This window comes from Echinops telfairi, unplaced genomic scaffold (genome assembly GCF_000313985.2).
Source record: "Echinops telfairi isolate 266 unplaced genomic scaffold, ASM31398v2 ScPeMD7_7469;HRSCAF=8507_0, whole genome shotgun sequence".
NCBI lineage: Eukaryota > Metazoa > Chordata > Mammalia > Afrosoricida > Tenrecidae > Echinops > Echinops telfairi.
This window is the reverse complement of record NW_022111372.1, coordinates 9,611,179-9,631,229: the sequence shown is the minus strand read 5'-3', so window position 1 is coordinate 9,631,229 and position 20,051 is coordinate 9,611,179. Positions and strand designations below refer to the sequence as shown.

The 20,051-nt window shown below is 35.9% G+C and overlaps 1 protein-coding gene across 2 annotated transcripts in view; it reads right to left on the bottom strand.

Annotated features, from left to right (window-relative positions):
• NCAM2 (neural cell adhesion molecule 2) overlaps window positions 1-20,051 on the bottom strand; it is a 590,430-nt gene that overhangs the window by 126,711 nt on the left and 443,668 nt on the right. For both annotated transcript variants that reach the window (XM_004711304.2, XM_045284840.1), the window contains exon 12: window positions 10,982-11,155. In XM_004711304.2, the coding sequence (XP_004711361.1) occupies window positions 10,982-11,155 (174 nt within the window). The remainder of the gene's footprint in view (window positions 1-10,981; window positions 11,156-20,051) is intronic.

Sequence of the window (20,051 nt, the reverse complement as noted above, 5' to 3'; positions counted from 1 at the left end):
TGGCTCATCTCCTCCCCGAGACCCCTCTGCAAGGGGATCTCCAGTGGCCTACTAATGGGCTTTGGATCTCCACTCTGCACTCCCCCCATCATTCACTATCTGAGACCTCTTCTTACTGTCTACTTTCTTGGTCTTGGGCTAGTGGCCACATGAGTTGGTAAAATCTTCAGTATATTAACTGACCCACAAAAGTGAGTCAGACTGAGCCCTTTATACTGCTGTGTAGACTAAGTTGCTGTACATTCCTTTCACTATAAAATTTATCCATATAATATATAATAATATAATTTGAATTAAAGTATATATATATAATCATGTGTCCTTGTTTTGCTTCTCTAGAGAACACTGCCTAATACAGTGAAGAGAACCTAATTTTGATGCATACAAAGAAGAAACACTAGTAATAAATAAAGTCCTCATTTCTGTAACTGGTCATGGTCATAGTTGGTATTTAAAATTACTGTCTTTTACTACTTATTCTGTTTATGTTGCCCTCAGCAAGTAGTTCCCCATTCATTTTTCTTTGCCAAGTTCAATTACATAAGTAGTTTTTCCAGAATGGTCTGGTTTACTAATACTAGGTGTCATTTAGTAAATTTTGGCCCACAGTGATCCTATGCACCACCAAACAAGACAGTGCACTGTCCTGTGGCATTTTCACAATTGTTTCTGTGTCTGAGTCCATTGTTGCAGGCATCATGTCAGTCCATCTCTTCAAGGGTTATTCTCTTTGTTGCTGCTCCTTTACTTCACCAAGCATGATGTCCTTTACAGTGACTGGTCTCTCTATACAACATGCCCAAAGCACATTAGATGAAGTCTCACTATCCTTATCTCTAACGAGCATTCTGGCTGTTCTTGCAAGACATATTTGTTTGTACTTTTGGCAGTCCATGGTACTTTCACATAACCTAAATGCATGGAAATTTCTATGGTCTTCCTTATTTAATCTCCAACTATCACATGCATAAGAGACAACTGAAAACATCATGGTTTGGGTTAGGCCCATCTTAGTCCTCAAAAAGTCCTCCTTGCTTTACAATATTTTGAAGAGGTCTTTAACAGCACATTTACCAATGCCATGCTTCATTTGATTTCATAACTTCTGCTTCCAAGAACATTGTGGATATAAGCAAGATGAAAACCTTGACAAATGTAATCTTTTCTCTATTTATCATGATGTTTCCTATTCTCTAATGATTTACTCAGCATACAGAAAATTTGACAATGCTTCAAAGCTATGCATAAGGTTTTTATCAGAGAAGCTGGATTGTATGAAGAAAAATGTAGCATCAGGATTGGAGAAAGGCTAATTAACAACCTGTGATATGTAGATGACACAACCTTGCTTGCTAAAAGTGAGTAAGACTTGAGGAACTTGCTGATGAAGATCAAGGATTGTAGGCTTCAGTATGGATTGCAGCACGATGTCAAGAAGACCAAAATCCTCACCACTAGACCAATTGGCAATAACATGGTCAATGAATAAAAGGCTGAAATAATCAAGAATTTTATCTTATTGGATCCACAATCAATGGTCACAAAAGCAGCAGTGAAGAGATCCAAAGAGGTAGTGGATGAAGTAAATCTGCTCCACAAGAACTCCTAGAGTACTAAAGAGCATGGATTTTACTTTGAGAAGTAAGGTGCACTTGACCAGACATGGTATTCTCCATTGCATCATATTAATGTGAAAGTTGGACATTGAATAAGAAGAGAATAAGAGAAGAAGAATCCATGCATTTTAGTTGAAGGACAAACCAATCTGTACTGGAACAAGTAAGGCAAGAGTACTCTTTAGGGGCCGGGATAGCAAGATTTCATCTTACACATTCTGAAAGTGTTGTCAGGGGAGACCAGTCCCTGAGGAAGGACCTCATGTTTAGTAAAGCAGAAGGGTAGTGAAAAAGAGGAAGGCTCTCAGCGAAATGGATTGCACAATGATGGCATCGATGGGCTCAGGCATAGGAACAATTATGAGGATTGCACCAGACTATGCAGTGTTTTATTCTGTTCTTCATAGGGTCCTTGGGTCATAGCCCACTCAATGGCACCTAACAACAACAACAACAACAACAACAAATAAATATGGTGAGTGGGTAAAACTCTGACACACATCTTTCCATGCAGTACACCCTTGTGCTGACACAACTCCATCTTAATCCATCTACAGACTTTGCAGCAGCACAATTAAGTGGACTGTAATTCCCATTCTTTTCTAGAATATGTTTTTATGACCCACATTATACCTTTGTGTAGTCAAAGAAAAATAAGTAAACACTTTTTCTTGTATGCTCTGCTTTTAGCCATTATACGTCTAATATCAGCAATGATATCCCTTGACCCATTTCCTCTTCTGAATCCGGTCTGGCAACTCCCTGTCAATGTGCTGATACATCTTTTGTTGGATTATCATCAGCAAACATTTTCCTGCATGTGATATTAACTATGTTGTCAATGTTATGTGCCGTTGGGTTGTTTCCTACTCATAGCCCTGTCCCATCCTCACAATTGTCTTAGGTTTGAGCCACTGTTGCAGCACTGTGCAAATCCATCTTGTCCAGGGTCCTCCTCTGTTTCACTGCCCTTCTACTTGACCAAGCATGATGGCCTTCCCCAAGGCTGGTCTCTCCTGACAACAGGTTCAATTCCTAAGATGTAGGCTCCTCATCTTTGCCACTAAGGAACATTTTGTTTGTATTTTTCCAAGACTGTTTTTTTTTTTTTTTTGCAGCCCATGGGATTTTTAGGATTCCTCATTGATCCTCCTTATTCAATGTTCAATTTTCACATGCAAAGGAGGCAATTGAAAGTACCATGGCTTGGGCTGGGTGCACCTTAGTGCCCAAACCTCTCTGCTTCTTCAATTTAAAGAAGTTTTGTGCAGCAGATTTACCCAAAGTCATGCTTCATTTAATCTCATTATTGCTTCTTAACAGAACATTGATTGTAGATTTGACAAGATGAAACCCTTGACAATTTCAATCTTTTCTCCTTTATCATGATGTAACCTGTAATCTAGTTTCGAAGATTGTGCTCTTCACACTGAGTTGTAATTCACACTGAAGGATGCAATCCTTGTCCTTCAGTGTTGCAAGTCGAGGCTTGATTTTTTTTTATCTCGAGTTATTTCAGTTTAAGGTATTGTTTGTTTTCCTTCTTTTTAATGACTTTCAGTTTTCTTCATGAATTATGTGTTTAATGACATACCACAGCACATCAGATCTTCAGTCTTCAGTGCAACAAATCTGTTCTTGAGATGTTCTCAGAATTTAGGTGGGTTCTATTCAAGGTCATATTTTGGCTCTTGTGGATTTTCTTCAGCTTCAACCTGAACTTACATATGAGCAATTGAAACTCTCTTCCACAGTCAGCCTCTGGCCTAGTTTTAGCTGTTTGTATTCAAGCTGCATGATTTCTGCCCACAGATGCAGTCAATTTTATTTCAGTGCATTCCATCTGGAGAACTCCACCTGTATAGTCACCATTTGTGCTGTTTAGCAAACATGTATTTGTGATGGAGAAGTTGTTGGTCTTGCACAATTCTCTCCAGCTCCATTTCCATCATCTGATCATATTTTACAATTATAGTTCTTTTCTCTTTGTTTCCTACTTTTGCATTTCAATTGCCAATAGATGCACCTTAATTGCATGTTTGAAAAATTTCCAATTGAAAACATCAGAAAAAATTTCAATTTCTTTATCACTAGCTTTAATGATTGGTGTATACACTTGAATAATAGTTGGTTAAGATTTCCTTGAACGTGGATATATGTAAAAGCATGATAGGCAGGAATGTATTTCAGGGTAGATCTTAAAATTACCTTTTAGAAAATGAATGCAATGCTATTTCATTTTGATTGTATCAATCCCAGAATAGTAAATCATATGATTTTCTGATTCAAAATGGCTAATCCACATCCATTTTATCTCACCAAAACTCAGCATATTGATCTCTGTGCATTCCATTTCATTTATTTATGACTTCCAATGTTCCTCAATTCTTACTTCATACATTATAAATTCTGATTATTAATTGATGTTTGCAGCTATTTCTTCTCATTTTGTGTCATGTCCCATTATCAAATGAAAATTATGAAGGCTTTATTCCCATAGACTTTACTCCACTCATGCCATTATGGTCAACTTTACTTTGAGAAGGTAGCTCTTCACTGGTCATACTTTGATTGACATATTTTTATTTATTTTCAGTATGCAGTATCAATTCTATTTCCTATTGAACTTCAGAATCAATCATACCTGCTAATATAAGTCACTTATTAGCCTGCTGATTCAGAAGGATGAGAGAAAAGTATGAGGATGGCATTGTTAACGTGAGGTCCATCAGAACGAGTGTAGTGGCTCTAGGTGGAAATATTCTATTCTTTGAATATAGGGCAAAGGTTCCCATATTCATTTGGCCCTTTCAGGAAAAAAAATCACTGACAATACAATTATTTTATTCTACTACCTATAATGCAGGATACAGTGTCAACACTCAAAAATTCAAACTCATTGCCATTCAGTTGATACTGACCCACTGTGTCCCTATGGGATAGAAGAGAATGTGTAGGCAGCTTTCTGAAATTGTAATTCTTTCTTGAGAGTAGAAACCCTCATCTTTCTCCCATGGAGTGGTGCTGGTTTCAGAATGCTGACCTTATGGTTAGCAGCCCATCATGATACCCACTGTTCCAACAGGGCTTCTTTCGGCCAAGTGTATATGAGTACATATTGTTTTTTCAGTCCCACTGGATCATTCCATCACTCTAAGAGGGTACGACCAACTACCTTGGGAGACATTGATGCAAGACCTTCCAACCCCAAAATCCATTGAGGACAGGAGCAAGACGCACATATTTTGTAACTATTCATTAAAAATAATAGTGAGGGGTTCCATTTTCATATCTGAGCCTTGATTTCTCATGGGTTCTGGCTATTGGAGGGACAGCATCATATATTGGATGTGTCTTTCTTGCACATATAGTCATCCAGAGAACATTGCTCCAAATATATAATTCATTTCCAACTAGCTATTCCAAAGTTTTATCTAAATTGCTGCTTCAGAATTTGGGGGGTGGGGGGTGGTGGGCATGTTAGACCAAGAGATTTCATAAGAATAAACCCATTGCCACATTTCATTTAGCATTGAGTCCTTCAAACTTAGACAATACAGTGAGTTATATTTTAACAATGGAACACACATTCTGTAATCCATGGCTGGTTATTCTGGCAAAAATCCATATCCAGATAAGTGTCTATTCCTGTATGAGTGTAACAATGCCCTTTCTATGATGGAAGTGATCCAATGTAATCAATTGTTCTACAGGTTGCCAGCTGATCTCCCTAATGAAAGATTCTATAGTAGAGACTCAGTGTTGATCTCTGCTGCTATCAGATTTGCCACTCACCTGTAAATGTAGCCAAGTCAGCCTTGTAAATAGAAGTCCATGTAGCTCAGTCAATGCATAATCTCTATTCCTAGGACTATGGCCACATTGTTCTTGAGTCTACTGAGCAGCAGGCAGAGTGGTTGATAAAGGAGGATGACTAGTTTCCATATGACATAACATGCTATTCACCTGATTGCTAAATCTTCTTCTACTGAGGTAGTCTTTTAGTAGCATTCATATAAAATATACATATATTCACTTCTGTGGCATATTTAGAGGGGATTATTCATATACCTGTTCCCTACACTTCCTTTAAAACAATTTTCTTTCCTTTCTTCTTTTTAAAAATCGTTTTATTGGGGGCTTGTGCAATTCTTATCACAATCCATCCATCCATCCATTGTGTCAATCCCATTCATACATTTGTTGTCATCATCATTTTCAAAACATTTTCTTTCTACTTGAGCCCTTGGTATTAGCTTCTCATTTTCTCCTCCCTCCCTCACTTTCCCTCCCTCATGAATTCTTGATAATTCATAAATCATTATTATGTTTCCATGTCTTACACTGACCAATGTCTCCCTTCACCCACTTTTCTGTTGTCCATCCCCAAGGGAGAGGGTTATAGTTAGATCATTGTGACTGGTTCCCCCTTTCTCCACCCACCTTCTCCTTACCCTCCTGGTATGGCTACTCTCAAGATTGGTTCTGAGGGGTTTATCTGTCCTGGATTTCCTGTGCTTCCAGCTCTTCTCTGTGTATGTATATGCGCTGATCTAGCCAGATTTGTAGGGTAGAATGATGTTGTGATAGTGGTGGTGGCGGCTGGGTGTCGGTGTGGGGGGGGGGGGGAGATATATGTTAAGGGAAATCAAGAAGTAAAAATCATATAGGACATAAGTGTATATCCTCTGGTCTAGCCAGACTTGCAAGGTAGAGTTCGGATCATGATAGTGGGGAGGGAGCATGGAGCATTAAAGAACTAGAGGAACATTGTCTGTTTCATCAGTACTATGATGTACCCAGACTGGTTCATCTCCTCCCTGCGAACCTTCTGTAAGGAAATGTTCAATTGCCTGAAGATGGACTTTGGGTCTCCACTCTGCACCTGCCTCCCTCATTCACAGTGGCATGGTTTTTTGTTCTGGGTCTTTGATGCCTGATACATGATCCTATTGACACTTCATGATCACACAGGCTGGTGTGTTTCTTCCATGTGGACTTTGTTGATTCTCAGTTAGATGACCACTTGTTTATATTCGAGCCTTTAAGACCCCAGACACTATATCATTTGAATTGAGGGAGTACTTGAGTAGAGGCCCAATTCCTGATTATTTAGCTTAACCATTGGCTACAGACATTGTTAGCATACAAACACAGATATGGCTATACCTCCTTCCATGCACAAGTCTGATCACTGGATTTCTCTTCACAACTATCCTTCAGTAAGGACACAAAAAAAGTAGATACAGTGATGTTGTTGTCTACTTATGAGCGGTGCCTGCATTTCATATATAACAATTATATGTGCACTCACTCTTAGTCAAGTGATAATAAGGAACTTCCCAGGAGGCCATAATTGTAGAAGCAGAGACAGAACGTGATGTTGCAAAAGTTAAGACCATGGACATTTGGGTCACTTCTTCATGTTACTGTTCTCTTCAAGTCTTGGTGGAGCATGATCTTATATGTACCATTTCTACTTAATCATTGAGTACTGCGGAGAACATGAAATTTATGACTCCAAGAATCATATAACACTTAGCGCATGGTGGTAATAGTTAAGTGTTCAGTATATACTAAGGCCCATTAAAAACTTTGAGCTACTCCTCAAAAGGGGAAAAACCATCTGCAGGAAATGGCAACAGTATAATGGGTCTTCACTTTGATTCTCCAATGATTGATTGCCAATGACTACAAACAACGTCTCTATCTGTCACTGAAATTTTAAGCACCACTGAATCAGCCAGATCAGTGGCCCAAAAGGTTTGCACAGCAGCCTGATGAACCTGCTGCAGAGCCTTTCTTTGCTTTTGGCCCCAATAAAAATTGACAGCATTTTAAATAACCCCCCCTAAGCTTAAGTATCATATCCCAATGAGATATTCCAAAATTGAAAGAAATAAAAAAGGCTTTGTGCTCCATTTTAGTCATTGGAAAGCCAGATACAATACCTTATCCTTCACATTGGAAGAAATATTTCAACATGCTTTACAGCTCAACTCTTAGAAGTTTTACTGAGGTGGAGGTGCTTGCATTTTCGTTAGGTTAATTTCCCACCCTCTAGCATACAAATGTCTTACTAATTAATGAGAGAAAATGAGACTTTTTTTTACTATATTCAACAGCTTAATATCATTAATGCAATGAAGCTAATGTGATGGGAAAAGGTGATTGGGATCCATAAACTTAATTTTGACTTGTGCTGGAGAACTGATATGTACATGTGGTAGGATAGTAAAGGTGTGATATAGTCCTTGCCAACTGAAAATAACTTGTGTCTGGTGATCGTTTGAAGTAGAAACAGAAAAAGGGATTGGCCTGATCAATAACTACATGTTAGATACTTAGGATCCCTTTCTGTTCTGCTCAGTTTCCTCACTTAAACTAAACATATGACTTGAAGTGGGAAACCAACTGACATTGCAATTTAGCCAGTCTTATAATAAGACTCTGGGTTTTGGTTTTGGCAGTATAAGCTCTATTAATATTCTTTCATGGACCATCTGGCAACATTGAAGTCTTGTATGTGGCTCTTCAGCCATGATTGCAAATCCATTAGCTTGCATCTTTTTTTCACCATCTTATTTTTCCAAGTAGGTTCAAGCATCCCTCTACTTTTCATTCTGACAAAAAAATTACATATGCACATCAAACATGAAATCACGTAGTGCTTCACTTCGCACCAATAATTTGATTTACTGGTAGTGACATTTAGCATAATAATATTGCCACCTTGACCATGAGTTATCATTATCTTTTTAAATGATAGAAGCAGAATTATCAGTGCCTTTTGATTACTCAGACTTTATATTCAATTTATAAAGCTCATCATTAAAATGTTGTATTTCTAAAACGCCCCCTGGTACCAAATGCCTTAGGGTAAGTTCTCTAGAAAAGCAAAAGCAGTGAAGTTTAAATATGTATATATAAAGATAGGCATCTCAAGGAAATTGCTCACAGAGTTGAAGAGGTTGACAGTTTCCTAGTCAGATGGCAGGTCAGAGACTGCTGACTTACACAGCTGCACTATCCAATTTATCTAAGATTAAAAGGAAGGTCACTGCATATGAGTTCAGCAGGTAAGAGGGCAGGCTATTGACTCACGGGCAGCAGAAAGTATGGAATTCCAGGATCAACAGGTAATATCGGATGCCATTCACTAATGTCCAACCTTAATGTAATTCAGTTCCAGTAAAAAGTAGATCTTTACAGAATACCCCAGTTGTAGAAGCAAGCCACAACCTTGAGGAAACCCCTTTTCAATTGATTATTTGTTCATAGCAGATTCGTCATATTGATGATTATATTATATTAGATCTTACCATGAAGGATGGTTGCATTAAAACTGCCAAACTACTGAGAATTATGGGTTAAGGCACTTTTAAAGCAATCTGGATTTCATAATTTTGGATTCCTCATTGTAAATTAACAAATTTGCCTTATTTATATATCTTATAAACACGATTAATGAGGTGTTTCTGAGAGATAGCCCAATTACTGAACTTGATAAACATGCCCAGATCAAGTGATCATTATAAAGTCTCTCAATATGGTCAACTTTATAAGAATTCTTCAGAGAATGCCTATAAACTTTGTTGCAGTGTGATCATGTTTGCTGCCATATTTCCATTTTATTATGTTCAGAGTGAACCATTTTTCATGGTTGTGTTACAATCCTCATTTGAACTCTTCTACATTTTCATGAAAAAATATCTATTTTTCAACCTTCCATCTTTTGTTTTCTCTCATAAAAAGATATTGCATTTAAAATGATACTGCTTTCCCTTACTAGCCCTAAACTCTACTCACTCAACATGTTTAAGTATTATTTGTAGAAAAATTGTCTAATAAACAATTTTGTGTTTGTGTTTCCACAATTGCCAGAAAAATACATAGTAATAGGTCCACTGTCCTAGTATTATAGAATATTGGTACTAAACAATTGATACTGCCTGAGTAATGTTTCTGACACTTCTATCAGAAACCAGTACTTGTTCTCAGTTAAAAGTAAACAAGAAGATGCCAAACCAGGGTAAAAGAATGATGTTGTCTTTTTTACACTGTTCTCTAGGGTGGATTCCCTTCTTTACAAGATTCACTTATACTATATGTATTAGGGTCAAGGTAAGACCAGCATTTGGGGGAAACTGTTATAAGAATTCCTTTACTAATTATGTCACTCTGGATCACTGTGATAGGTAGTTTTATTGTGCCAACCTGGCCAATGAATACATATGGGATTAATTGAAGGGCGGAAAGATAAATGGCTCAGCGAGTCTTACCTTTCTTGTCTCTGGCTCTTTGATGATCAGACCAGTGTGTGGCTGCTTTAGCTTGTTCTCTGTCTCAATTTGCAAGCTACACTACCTGTGGGACACCCATCCCATGGACTGTGTCGCTGTACTTTGAGGTTCCTTCAAGACCTGTGTTGCCAATGGAGTATACATTGTTTGAACTGGGGAACGTCGGACCCTGTCATCTGGCTGACTGTTGGTGACCTACCTTGCTGTTTGCTGCCTGTGACCAGATAACCTGAGTTGGTGTACAAAGGATTCCAGCTGTCTGCTTCCTTGACTTACACCTGGTGACCCTCAAGACCAGTATATTAGCTGTCTCATGGAAGTGAGTTGCACAGAGCCATTTGTGCTGCTCTATAATTACCTGTTTATTTCTTATATTACATATATATCTATATAAGTATATACAAAATCATAATTGTCCTGGTTTTGTTTCTCTAGAGAATCCTAACATAACCACTAACTGCAGTTCTGTTAATCTACTAAGTTTTAAGAATTATTTCCTGCTTTAATGTCTTCTTATAATGAAAAACCATAATACATTGTAAACAATTCTTAAATATGTGAAGAAGAGTTTTTAAAATTAGTTCCATGTCTAAAAATAATAATAAATAATAATTTAAATAGTAAGCCAAGCCTATTATTTAAAATGACATAATTGATCTTAAAGTTTAGGTTTCTAAAATCTATTTTTTGAAATAAGTTTTAGTATAGTAATTTTATAGATAGAGGTATAAATACATTTGTAAAGCCATGCATTTATAATTATGACATGACATAAATGGAAAACATATTTATTATATAGAGCCATTAATTACAAGTATAAATATAATTTCCTTTCAGAATTAAACTTTGGTGAATCTTTTGTACTTTTTAATCTGTATTAAAGATGAAAACTTTACTACTCTTTATTAATGTCATTCTTAAAAATCACCCTTAATTCTAGTCACTAAAGTAAGAACAGTGGAAATGCCTTCCTAAGTCATCTTAAAAAAATGTTGAAGGAAAAGAAAATGCTAATCATACAGCAATGTTTAAAATGAACACATTTTGAAATTGCTGACTCACTTTGAACTCCATGGGAGCGTACTATCTTCCAGGTTTCTGACGCCACATCTTTGACATCGACTTGATAGTGGTGAATAGGCACACCTCCGTGGGAGTCCGGTTTGTTAAAGGAAACCTTGGCCATGGTCTGTGACAGTTCTACAATTTTCACTCCATAAGGACTAGATGGCACATCTATGAAGGTACAAATACAGTTGAATATAATGCAAGCAATGTGGATAATTATCATTAAGAATTATGATGTTCTGAGAATTAGGAATAAATGAAAATATTAACTATAGTGCTTAATATATATTACATCACAGAATTTTCATAAACAGTCGAACAAAGTTTACACAGGTTCATTTTCTAATCACACTACCTATTCACAGCAAACTATTCAAGTTTAATTATAATTCATTGAAGGAATAGTTCCATTTCTGATCTTTGCTGTACAAAATATTGTTTATATTTTAAGGGCTCATGGGAAAAAGGTTCACATGTGTGGGTGCATGTGTATAGGTATGTGTAGAAGAGAAACAAAAAATAGAGATAATATGAATATAACTAAAATATGATAATAAAGTGAGTTTTTACTGAGTCATTAGTATAAATAGTAATCTCTTGCAACAATGTGAAATTTACTATCTTTCTGTTTACTTAAATTGTGTTGATAATTGGAGATGAATGTTTTATAATTGTTTTACTAAAAAAATATCACTGAAAACTATTAATTTAAGGTCATTTATTTATTTTTTTAAATAAAATCTACTTTTAAATAAAATATGAATGTCTTAATTCCTATACATAACATCTCCATAAAATCTTTCTGTCTAGTTAATTTTATCAATATATTACTATGGTCAAACTTAATAAAGTAGTATACATTGGACTTTACTATAAAATACAAAAATCCTCTAATTATTTTTCAAAAGATAAAACAAGAAAATAGACAAAAATAGACAGAAAAAAAGGTCATGAATTCTCACTTTAAACGTCAAGATTTAGAGACAAGTTAATCATTGGAAGCGATTTCTGTATCCCACTTTCATTCTCTTTTTAATATTACACTTAAAACAATTTGATCTTTCATAAAATAAGCATATGTGGATATTTTCAGAGAAGTAATTAAAAAAACCACTAAATCGTATATATGTATATATATATATTCACATGTACATATATAAAGTTTACATAAAACAGACTTGTTTGAACTAAATGACATTAATGCAATTTTTTGTTCTGATATCAAATATTTATGTAAGGATTTTTAACGTTTGTGAAAAGTCAAGTGTGCCTCATTTGCTAGAGCTAAAAAAAAAAAAAGAGAGTACTGTAGATTACATAAATTATGCCTTACTAATGGTACTGGGCAAGAGCCAACAGGGCAGGCTTATGGCCTTTGCAAGTGAATATTGTAGAAATACAGCAGTGTGTATTTCAGCTTTAATGAGTAAAAATAAATTATTTGGAGATCCCGTGAAGTATGTGCAGAATATTGATTCATCCAAAACGTATAATGCTATTAAAATCATATCTGGAAAGAACAGCAACAACAAAGATTCATCAAAAAAGTCCATTTACAGTGCCATACATATACATTATCATAATTTTCAGGTCTCTTTATGCCCTAAATTAAATCTCTAAACGATTTTAATTCTAGACTTTATCCAAATTTTTTTAAAGAAATATAAACACAAAATAAATTAAAAATCAAACAAATAAACATGGATTTTTGGGTGCAATATTTTCCATTTTTCATGCCATGATGAGCAATTCTATGTCTAGATGGGATATCACAGTAACTCTAATCTTCAGTTTTATAACATTTCAAAGGGGAAGGGCTCGGAGAAAAGTGAGAGATTTTCTGACTTTGGGATACCATTTCTGGCTGCACATGTGCAAACTTTTTCTCTTACTTGAACTTTAAGCTACTGGTGAGTTATGTCCTAGTTGCTAAGCTCTACACCCCGACATGATATGCCTGCAGGTAACACAGGGCTCTTTTTCTTAACTGAAGGTGCCACTCCTGAAGCATGGGCTAGGAGGTATCTTTTTCTATCTATAGCAGCTAGTTTCAGACTTGCTGACTCTTCTCTTCTTTCTTCCTTTACACTTGTGCTTGTTGTTGATGACTTACTTCTTTCAACTATTTGATTAAATGTGAAATCATGTGTATGACTTGCACATAGTCCATTTATAAACATATATCATTCTACATTCTGATTTTTACATTGCCAATCATATTCTAGTGAATAAATTATAAATTTCTTGAGAACATGGGCAAAATACTTTAGATACAAATACATGTATACATGTAACATTAAGCAAAACTGACTAGGAAATGATTTCATATAATATATTCATTTAATGTCTTACTAATTAAAAATGATAAAATAAAAACACAGCAAGTATTACAAAGTGAGTACTGTGTAATATGCCCCAAATCAACATATCTAAATTCTCTTTACTCTCAAAACTATTTTCTGATAAAATTCAAAATTGATGCTTATTTCATTCATATATCACAATTAGTCACCAAATCATGCTCATTGTTTCTTCTTCATAAATCCGGTATCCATCTCATCCTTCCTTTTTCCACTAATACTCTCAAACCTAGGTACTACCTGTCTCTGCCTTCAGTGCCATTATTGATTTTTAGCTTCTTGTTTTATTGGTTGTCTCGCCGGATTTCAATAAATTGGGCCTGTAAACACAAACCAGTCTTTCAAATGAACCATTCTAATCACATCATTTTTTAACAGACCCCTCAGGATTTCTGTATTGTTTACAAAGTCAAGTCTAGATGTTTCAGCCAGATTTTCAAGAACTTGGATTATCTATAATCACTGATAGTATGCAAATGTTAGCTCACGTTGTAAAAAAACAACTATTAAACATAGGCGATCTTTTCAATACTTATACATTAAAAGTGTATTTCTTTAAATAGAGTCATGGCTCTTCTTTAATTCCAATTGTAAATGATAGCCACCATCAATGGAGGAATAATGGCATGAAAAGATTGCATTATAAGTTGCAAGCACATGTTTGTTTATTTAAGATTTTCTTACTTCTTTACTAGTATTAATATTTAGATAAATAGCCTTAAATAGCACCAGCAATATCTAAGAGTCTAAGATCTGGCCTTGCCACTTTGCTAACTATCATCTTCCTCAAGTCCTTTACTCTTACCAAATGTCAATTTTATTTTCACTATAATTGGGTCTACACTCTTACCCATCATGAGTTCTGTGAGTATTAAATCATGTAGAAAATTTGAAACAACTGTAAATTTTTTGTAAACATTGATATATATCAAGACTGCATTTAATGCTAGGTGATGGCTAGAATATCCAGCAGCTAGTAAGACCAAAGATTAACAGTCAAAGAGTATCAATAGGTTCAAGTTCATTTCTGAATGTATGGTCCCACGTTCTATTTTTACCATATACTCCCGTGATTACATATGTCATTCCTATAACTTATCATTGTTAACAATTATATCTCTTCAATAATTTCAGTTTCATACATACATCAGGAAGTATCTATTCCTACCTTTCAAGCTAACAATATTTAAACTCCATCATTATTATCAGTTCTCAACTCTTTGATACCAGGATGTATCCTAAAATCTCTTAATCCTATGATGTATTCATGTATCTTTGCTCTCATCCCAGTTTTGGTATAGTGACTCATCAAAGTAATCACATTCTTGCTCCATTTTCTCTCTCTATTAATTTTCCAGACCACACCCTTCATTAAATCTAATTTGGACAACTCCATACCTGCTTCATACAACTAGAATTCTTAAAGGAAGCACACAAATAATACCTGCTGGTCCAAATTTATATTCATTATTATTACCTTCAACTTGACCTTGACAATCCTATTTCAATTGTTCACTCCATTCTCTTAACAACTGTCCTCCTTGACTCTTTCCGACCTTTAGCTGTCTTACATCTTTACTACTTCCTCCACTGCCCCAATTCTCAACTGATAATTTGCATCTTATTTCTATGAGAACATGAACAGCTGTCATAATATTTAGATGTCTATACTATCACATTATTATCATTTTTATGAGGAACCTGATACTCAATAAATTTTATTTTCACAGGGTCATGCCATGGCCCCTGTGTTTGTATCTTCTTTGGAGAGCATTCAATCGGCAATTTTCTGGCATTATTTTCTATGTTGAACTTGGATATCCTGGTTAGAAATGAAGTGCAGTCTGAATTCCTTAACTCTTTCATTTCATGTGTTACATTTTTCCCTGGTCCTGCCTATTAAAACTAAAGACATTTCCTGGAATATGGCCTCTTTTACTCAGGCTGATTGCACTGCCATATGGAAGGCCCTTAAAATGAATTTCTTGATCATTGGTCTATATATTACTTGACATTCTCACTAAAATACTGGGTGGAAAATAGTTGATAATAAGAGATTTCCCTATGAGATGGAGCTCATACATATTTATTTTTATTTCCTCCTGTGGGAAAAAAATATGGGATTTTTGTTTTGTTTTGTTTTTTACATTGACTTCCACCAATAAAATATTATGTGCCTGACATGTACACATCAGATATAAATAAACAATCATGCATACTTTCTGGAAGAATGAATCTATTTTCAGATATTTTCATTTATGTTTTGGATTATTTGGAGCTGGACAGGGGCAAATGTCCCATCCCCTATATTATATGGAAATCTAGATCTACTTTGTTGTTAGATAGTTTTTCTAAATAAAACAAGTAAATTGCTGTTGCTTGATTACTAAAAGACCCAAACTTTCCTTGAAAAGAGGGCTTTCTAATCCCATAAAGAACTAGTCTCAGAAACTCACAGAGGCAGTTTTACCATGTCCTACAGGGTCAATGTGAGTCAGCATTAACTCAATGGCAGTGAGTTTTATTTTTCATATTTTCTATAGAATATAGACAGCAGGCATGTTTTCAGGGAAGTGCATATTTTGCTTTCTCAATAAACTGGCCTGACTTCCAATAAAATGTTTTCTCATTTCCATAGCTGATACCTTTTCCATTGCCATGCCTTTCCCGCCTCTTATCTCCATCTTCTACGTTTCCCCTTTCTCACTCACTAAGCTTGTTTTAACTCACCCTTTAGGACTCATCTCAAAAGCCGTCCTCTTTTTGAAACCTCTCTGAAGAATTTGACTAAGAATTATATTTTGTGATCCTAAAGCATTATATAAATGCACTCAGAATCCTCTTGCAACCTTTATCGTTTCCACTCTTTTTAAAGTACTAAGTGTTACATATGCCAAGATATAAAGCAGTAGCTGACACCTACTATAGGCTCATTATATGAGCCTATTCAGTGAGGGAGTCAATTAACAAATGATTAAGAAAAGATACAGGCATGAGTTCCTTGAAAATAAGTTATGTTCAAGCATTCTAATTTTCTTATGAGTTAGAGTATGTGACTTAGAAAATCAAACAGATGCCATAAATAGATTCTGAATACTACTCAAGCTCACCAAAATTGGTCTCATGATTTTGAAAATGAGCAACATGTAGACGTTATCAAGAGATATCAAGAAAGCAAGCATTAAGAAGAAACTTGGATTTATATTTATTAGAGGAAAAATGCCTTATATTTTAAATTGAATCTAATTTTATCTGTTCTCAAGGTTTATTAAACAGGGATATGGATAAAAAAACAATCTTGATGTAAAACAAAGTAGGTTAAATATAATTTTATATGAGAATTCTGTTAAAATAGTTCAACTTACCCGGGAATTATGCCTCTGTTCTTTAAAAAGGCAGATTATTCTTGACTTGGATGAAAATAGAGAAGGCTACTTCAAGATATTTGTGAATTAAGTCAATATTGGACATAGAGATAAAACATTGGATTTGACAGGGTCTCCATAGGTTAAAAGGATGAGCCAAAAGTAACAAGAAGCAGTTTAGTAGTGGTAAGTACAGAGTTCTGAACTAAGGTTAAAAAAATCAATTGTAAAGGATAGTTTGGAAGACCTTATATAAAAGTTTGTATTGGAAAATGTGGAAACAAGCCAGTAGATGGAAAAAAAAGTCATAATCTAATGAATTTAGATTATAATAAATTTATACTATTTATAGTTATAGATTGCTCAGAATAAATGTCCTCATATATTTTGTTTCCTGATTTCCTCTCTTTAATAATACAAATATAAATACTTATAATTTAATATATAGTATTAATATTCTCTTTGACTTTCATTTTAAGTTAAGTTGTTTGAAGCTCTCTCACATTACGTGTTTCACTGAACTGCTAAATGTTTTGCTGTTGTTTGGTGCCACCAAGTTGGTGCAGCCCCACAGCACCTAAGCACAACAGAAAGACACTTCCTGGTCCTGGGCCATCCTCATGGTTGTTTTCACGACTGAACCCATTGCTGCAGTCGTGGTGTCCTATATCAATCTATCTTATTGAGGCTCTTCCTATTTTTGCTGCCCCTTCACTTTACCAAGCATGATGTCCTTCTCCTGGTATGATCTCCTCTGACATCCGGTCCAAATATGAAAGATGAAACCTTACCACCCTTGCCTCGAAGGAGCACTCTGGTTGTATTTCTTCCAGGATCGATCGGTTTGTCCTTTTAGCAGTCCATGATATTTTCAATACCCTTCTCCATCAACACACATGAACTGCATCCATTCTTATTCTGTCTGTCTTATTCAACGTCCAACTTACATATGCATAGGAGACAACTGAAGATAACATGGTTTACCTTAGTTCTCAAAGTAACATCTTGCTTTTTAATACTCTGCAGATTTACCTAATGCAACACATCTTTTGATGAATGCTACTTCTGTGAGCATTGATTGTGAATTCTAGCAAGACAAAATCCTTGAGAACTTTAGTTGTTTCTCCATTTATCATGATGTCACCTATTGGTCCAGGTGTAAGGGTTTGGGTCTTATTTACACTGAGTCATAATTCATGCTGAAGGCTGCAATCCTTGACCTTTATCAAGTGTTTGAAGTCCTCCTCGCTTTCAGCGAACAAGTTTGCGCCATCCATCTCTCACAGGTTGTTAATAAGCCTTCCTCCCATTCTGATGTCACATTTTTCTTCATCTAAGCCAGCTTCTCAGATGATTTTGTCAGCATGCCAATGGAATATGGTGAGATGACACATTCCTGATGTACACCTTTCCTGATTTTAAAACATACAGTATTCCCTTCTTCTGTTCACACAACTGTACCCATGTACAAATCTGAATGGCCATAATGAAGTATTCTGAAATTCTCATTCTTCTCAAGTTTACCAATAGCTTGTTATGATCCACACACTGGAATGCCTTGGTAATAAAACACAAGTAATAATCTTTCTGGTATTCTCTGCTTTTAGCCAAGAGCCACCTGATATCAGTAATTATAGCTCTTGTTCCATGTTCCCTTTGGGTTCTAACCTGAACGTTTGTCAGTGTATAGCTACAACTGCTGCTAGATATCTTCAGCAAAACTTTCCTGGCATGTGATATCAGCGATGGTGTTCTATAGTTCTGTCTATCAGCCTTCTGTTAGGTCATCTTTCTTTCTTTTTTTTAAATCGTTTTATTAGGGGCTCATATGACTCTTATCACAATCCATACATACATCAATTGTGTAAAGCACATTTGTACATTCATTGCCCTCATCATTCTCAAAACATTTGCCCTCCACTTAAGCCCCCCACATCAGATCCTCATTTTCCCCCTCCATTCTCATTTCCCCCTCCCTCATGAGCCCTTGATAATTTATAAATTTTTTTTTTTGTCATATCCTGCCCTGCCCGACATCTCCTTTCACCCACTTTTCTGTTGTCCATCCCCCAGGGAGGAGGTCACATACAAATCCTTGTAATCGGTTCCCTCTTTAAAACCCATTCTCCCTCTACCTCCCAGTATTGCCACTCACACCACTGGTCCTGAAGGGATCATCCGCCCTGGATTCTCTGTGTTTCCAGTTCCTATCTGTATCAGTGTACATCCTCTGGTCTAGCCAGACTTGCAAGGGAGAATTTGGATCATGATAGTGGGGGTGGGGAGGAAGCATTTAGGAACTAGGGTCATCTTTCTTTTTAATGAGTCCAAACATGGATCTCTTCCAGTAATTGTACAAGCAGCTGCTTTTCATATTTCCTGACAGAAAAATAATGCTTCCTGTACTTCATCAGCTTGTTAAAACATTTCAATAGATATCCATCAATTCCTGAAGCCTTATGGCTAATGCATTCAGTATCGCTTGAATTTCTTCTTTCAGCATCATTGATACTTGCTCATATACTGCCTCCCGACATGGTGGAATGTGGACTAGTTTTTTTTTTGGCACAGTGACACTGTGTTTTCTTCCCATCTTCTTCCGATGCTTCTTGCATCATCCAATATTTTGCCCATAGAATTTCTGAATATTGCAACTTGAGGCTTAATTTTTTTCTTGAGTTCTTTCAATTTCAATTTGAGATATGCTGAGAGTATTTCAGTTTTCTTCAGTTATTTCAGTTTAAGAAACGTTGATGCTTTCTGAGTGGCCTTGACCTTGGTGATGTGACTTGGATAAAGCCTGTGGGACTGAAGCCTTCCAGATCTTCACTTGCAGATAGGACATGACTCAAGGTAGGGAGAAACAGGTGCAGAAATCTGCTAATGATTGGACTTTGGAGGTGCAAAAATATGAGTCTAGGAAAACCAGAAGTCCTCAAAATTAAATAGTGCAATTCCTTATATGATGTATTATAATTCTGGGCAATATGCTTGTGACTATAATCACATTTTCATGGAAGTTCTCTGTAATACTCATGGACAGGATTAAGGTGAAATTAAGTACTAATTTTAGTAAAGGGTGTGAACCCAGTCATATTCTTTGTTTCTTTGGAGGTAAGATATAGCTTCCAGGGTCTTAAAGGCTTGAAGACAAACAAGCGGCCATCTAGCTGAGAAGCATCAAAACCAATATGGAAGAAGCACACCAGCCTGTCTGACCACAAGGTGTAGAAGGGATCAGTTATCAGACATCAAAGAACTTAAAATCATATCAGTGGGTGCCCGCTCTACTGACACAATCATGAAGACAAATGTGTGCATAAGCAAATGTGGTGAAGA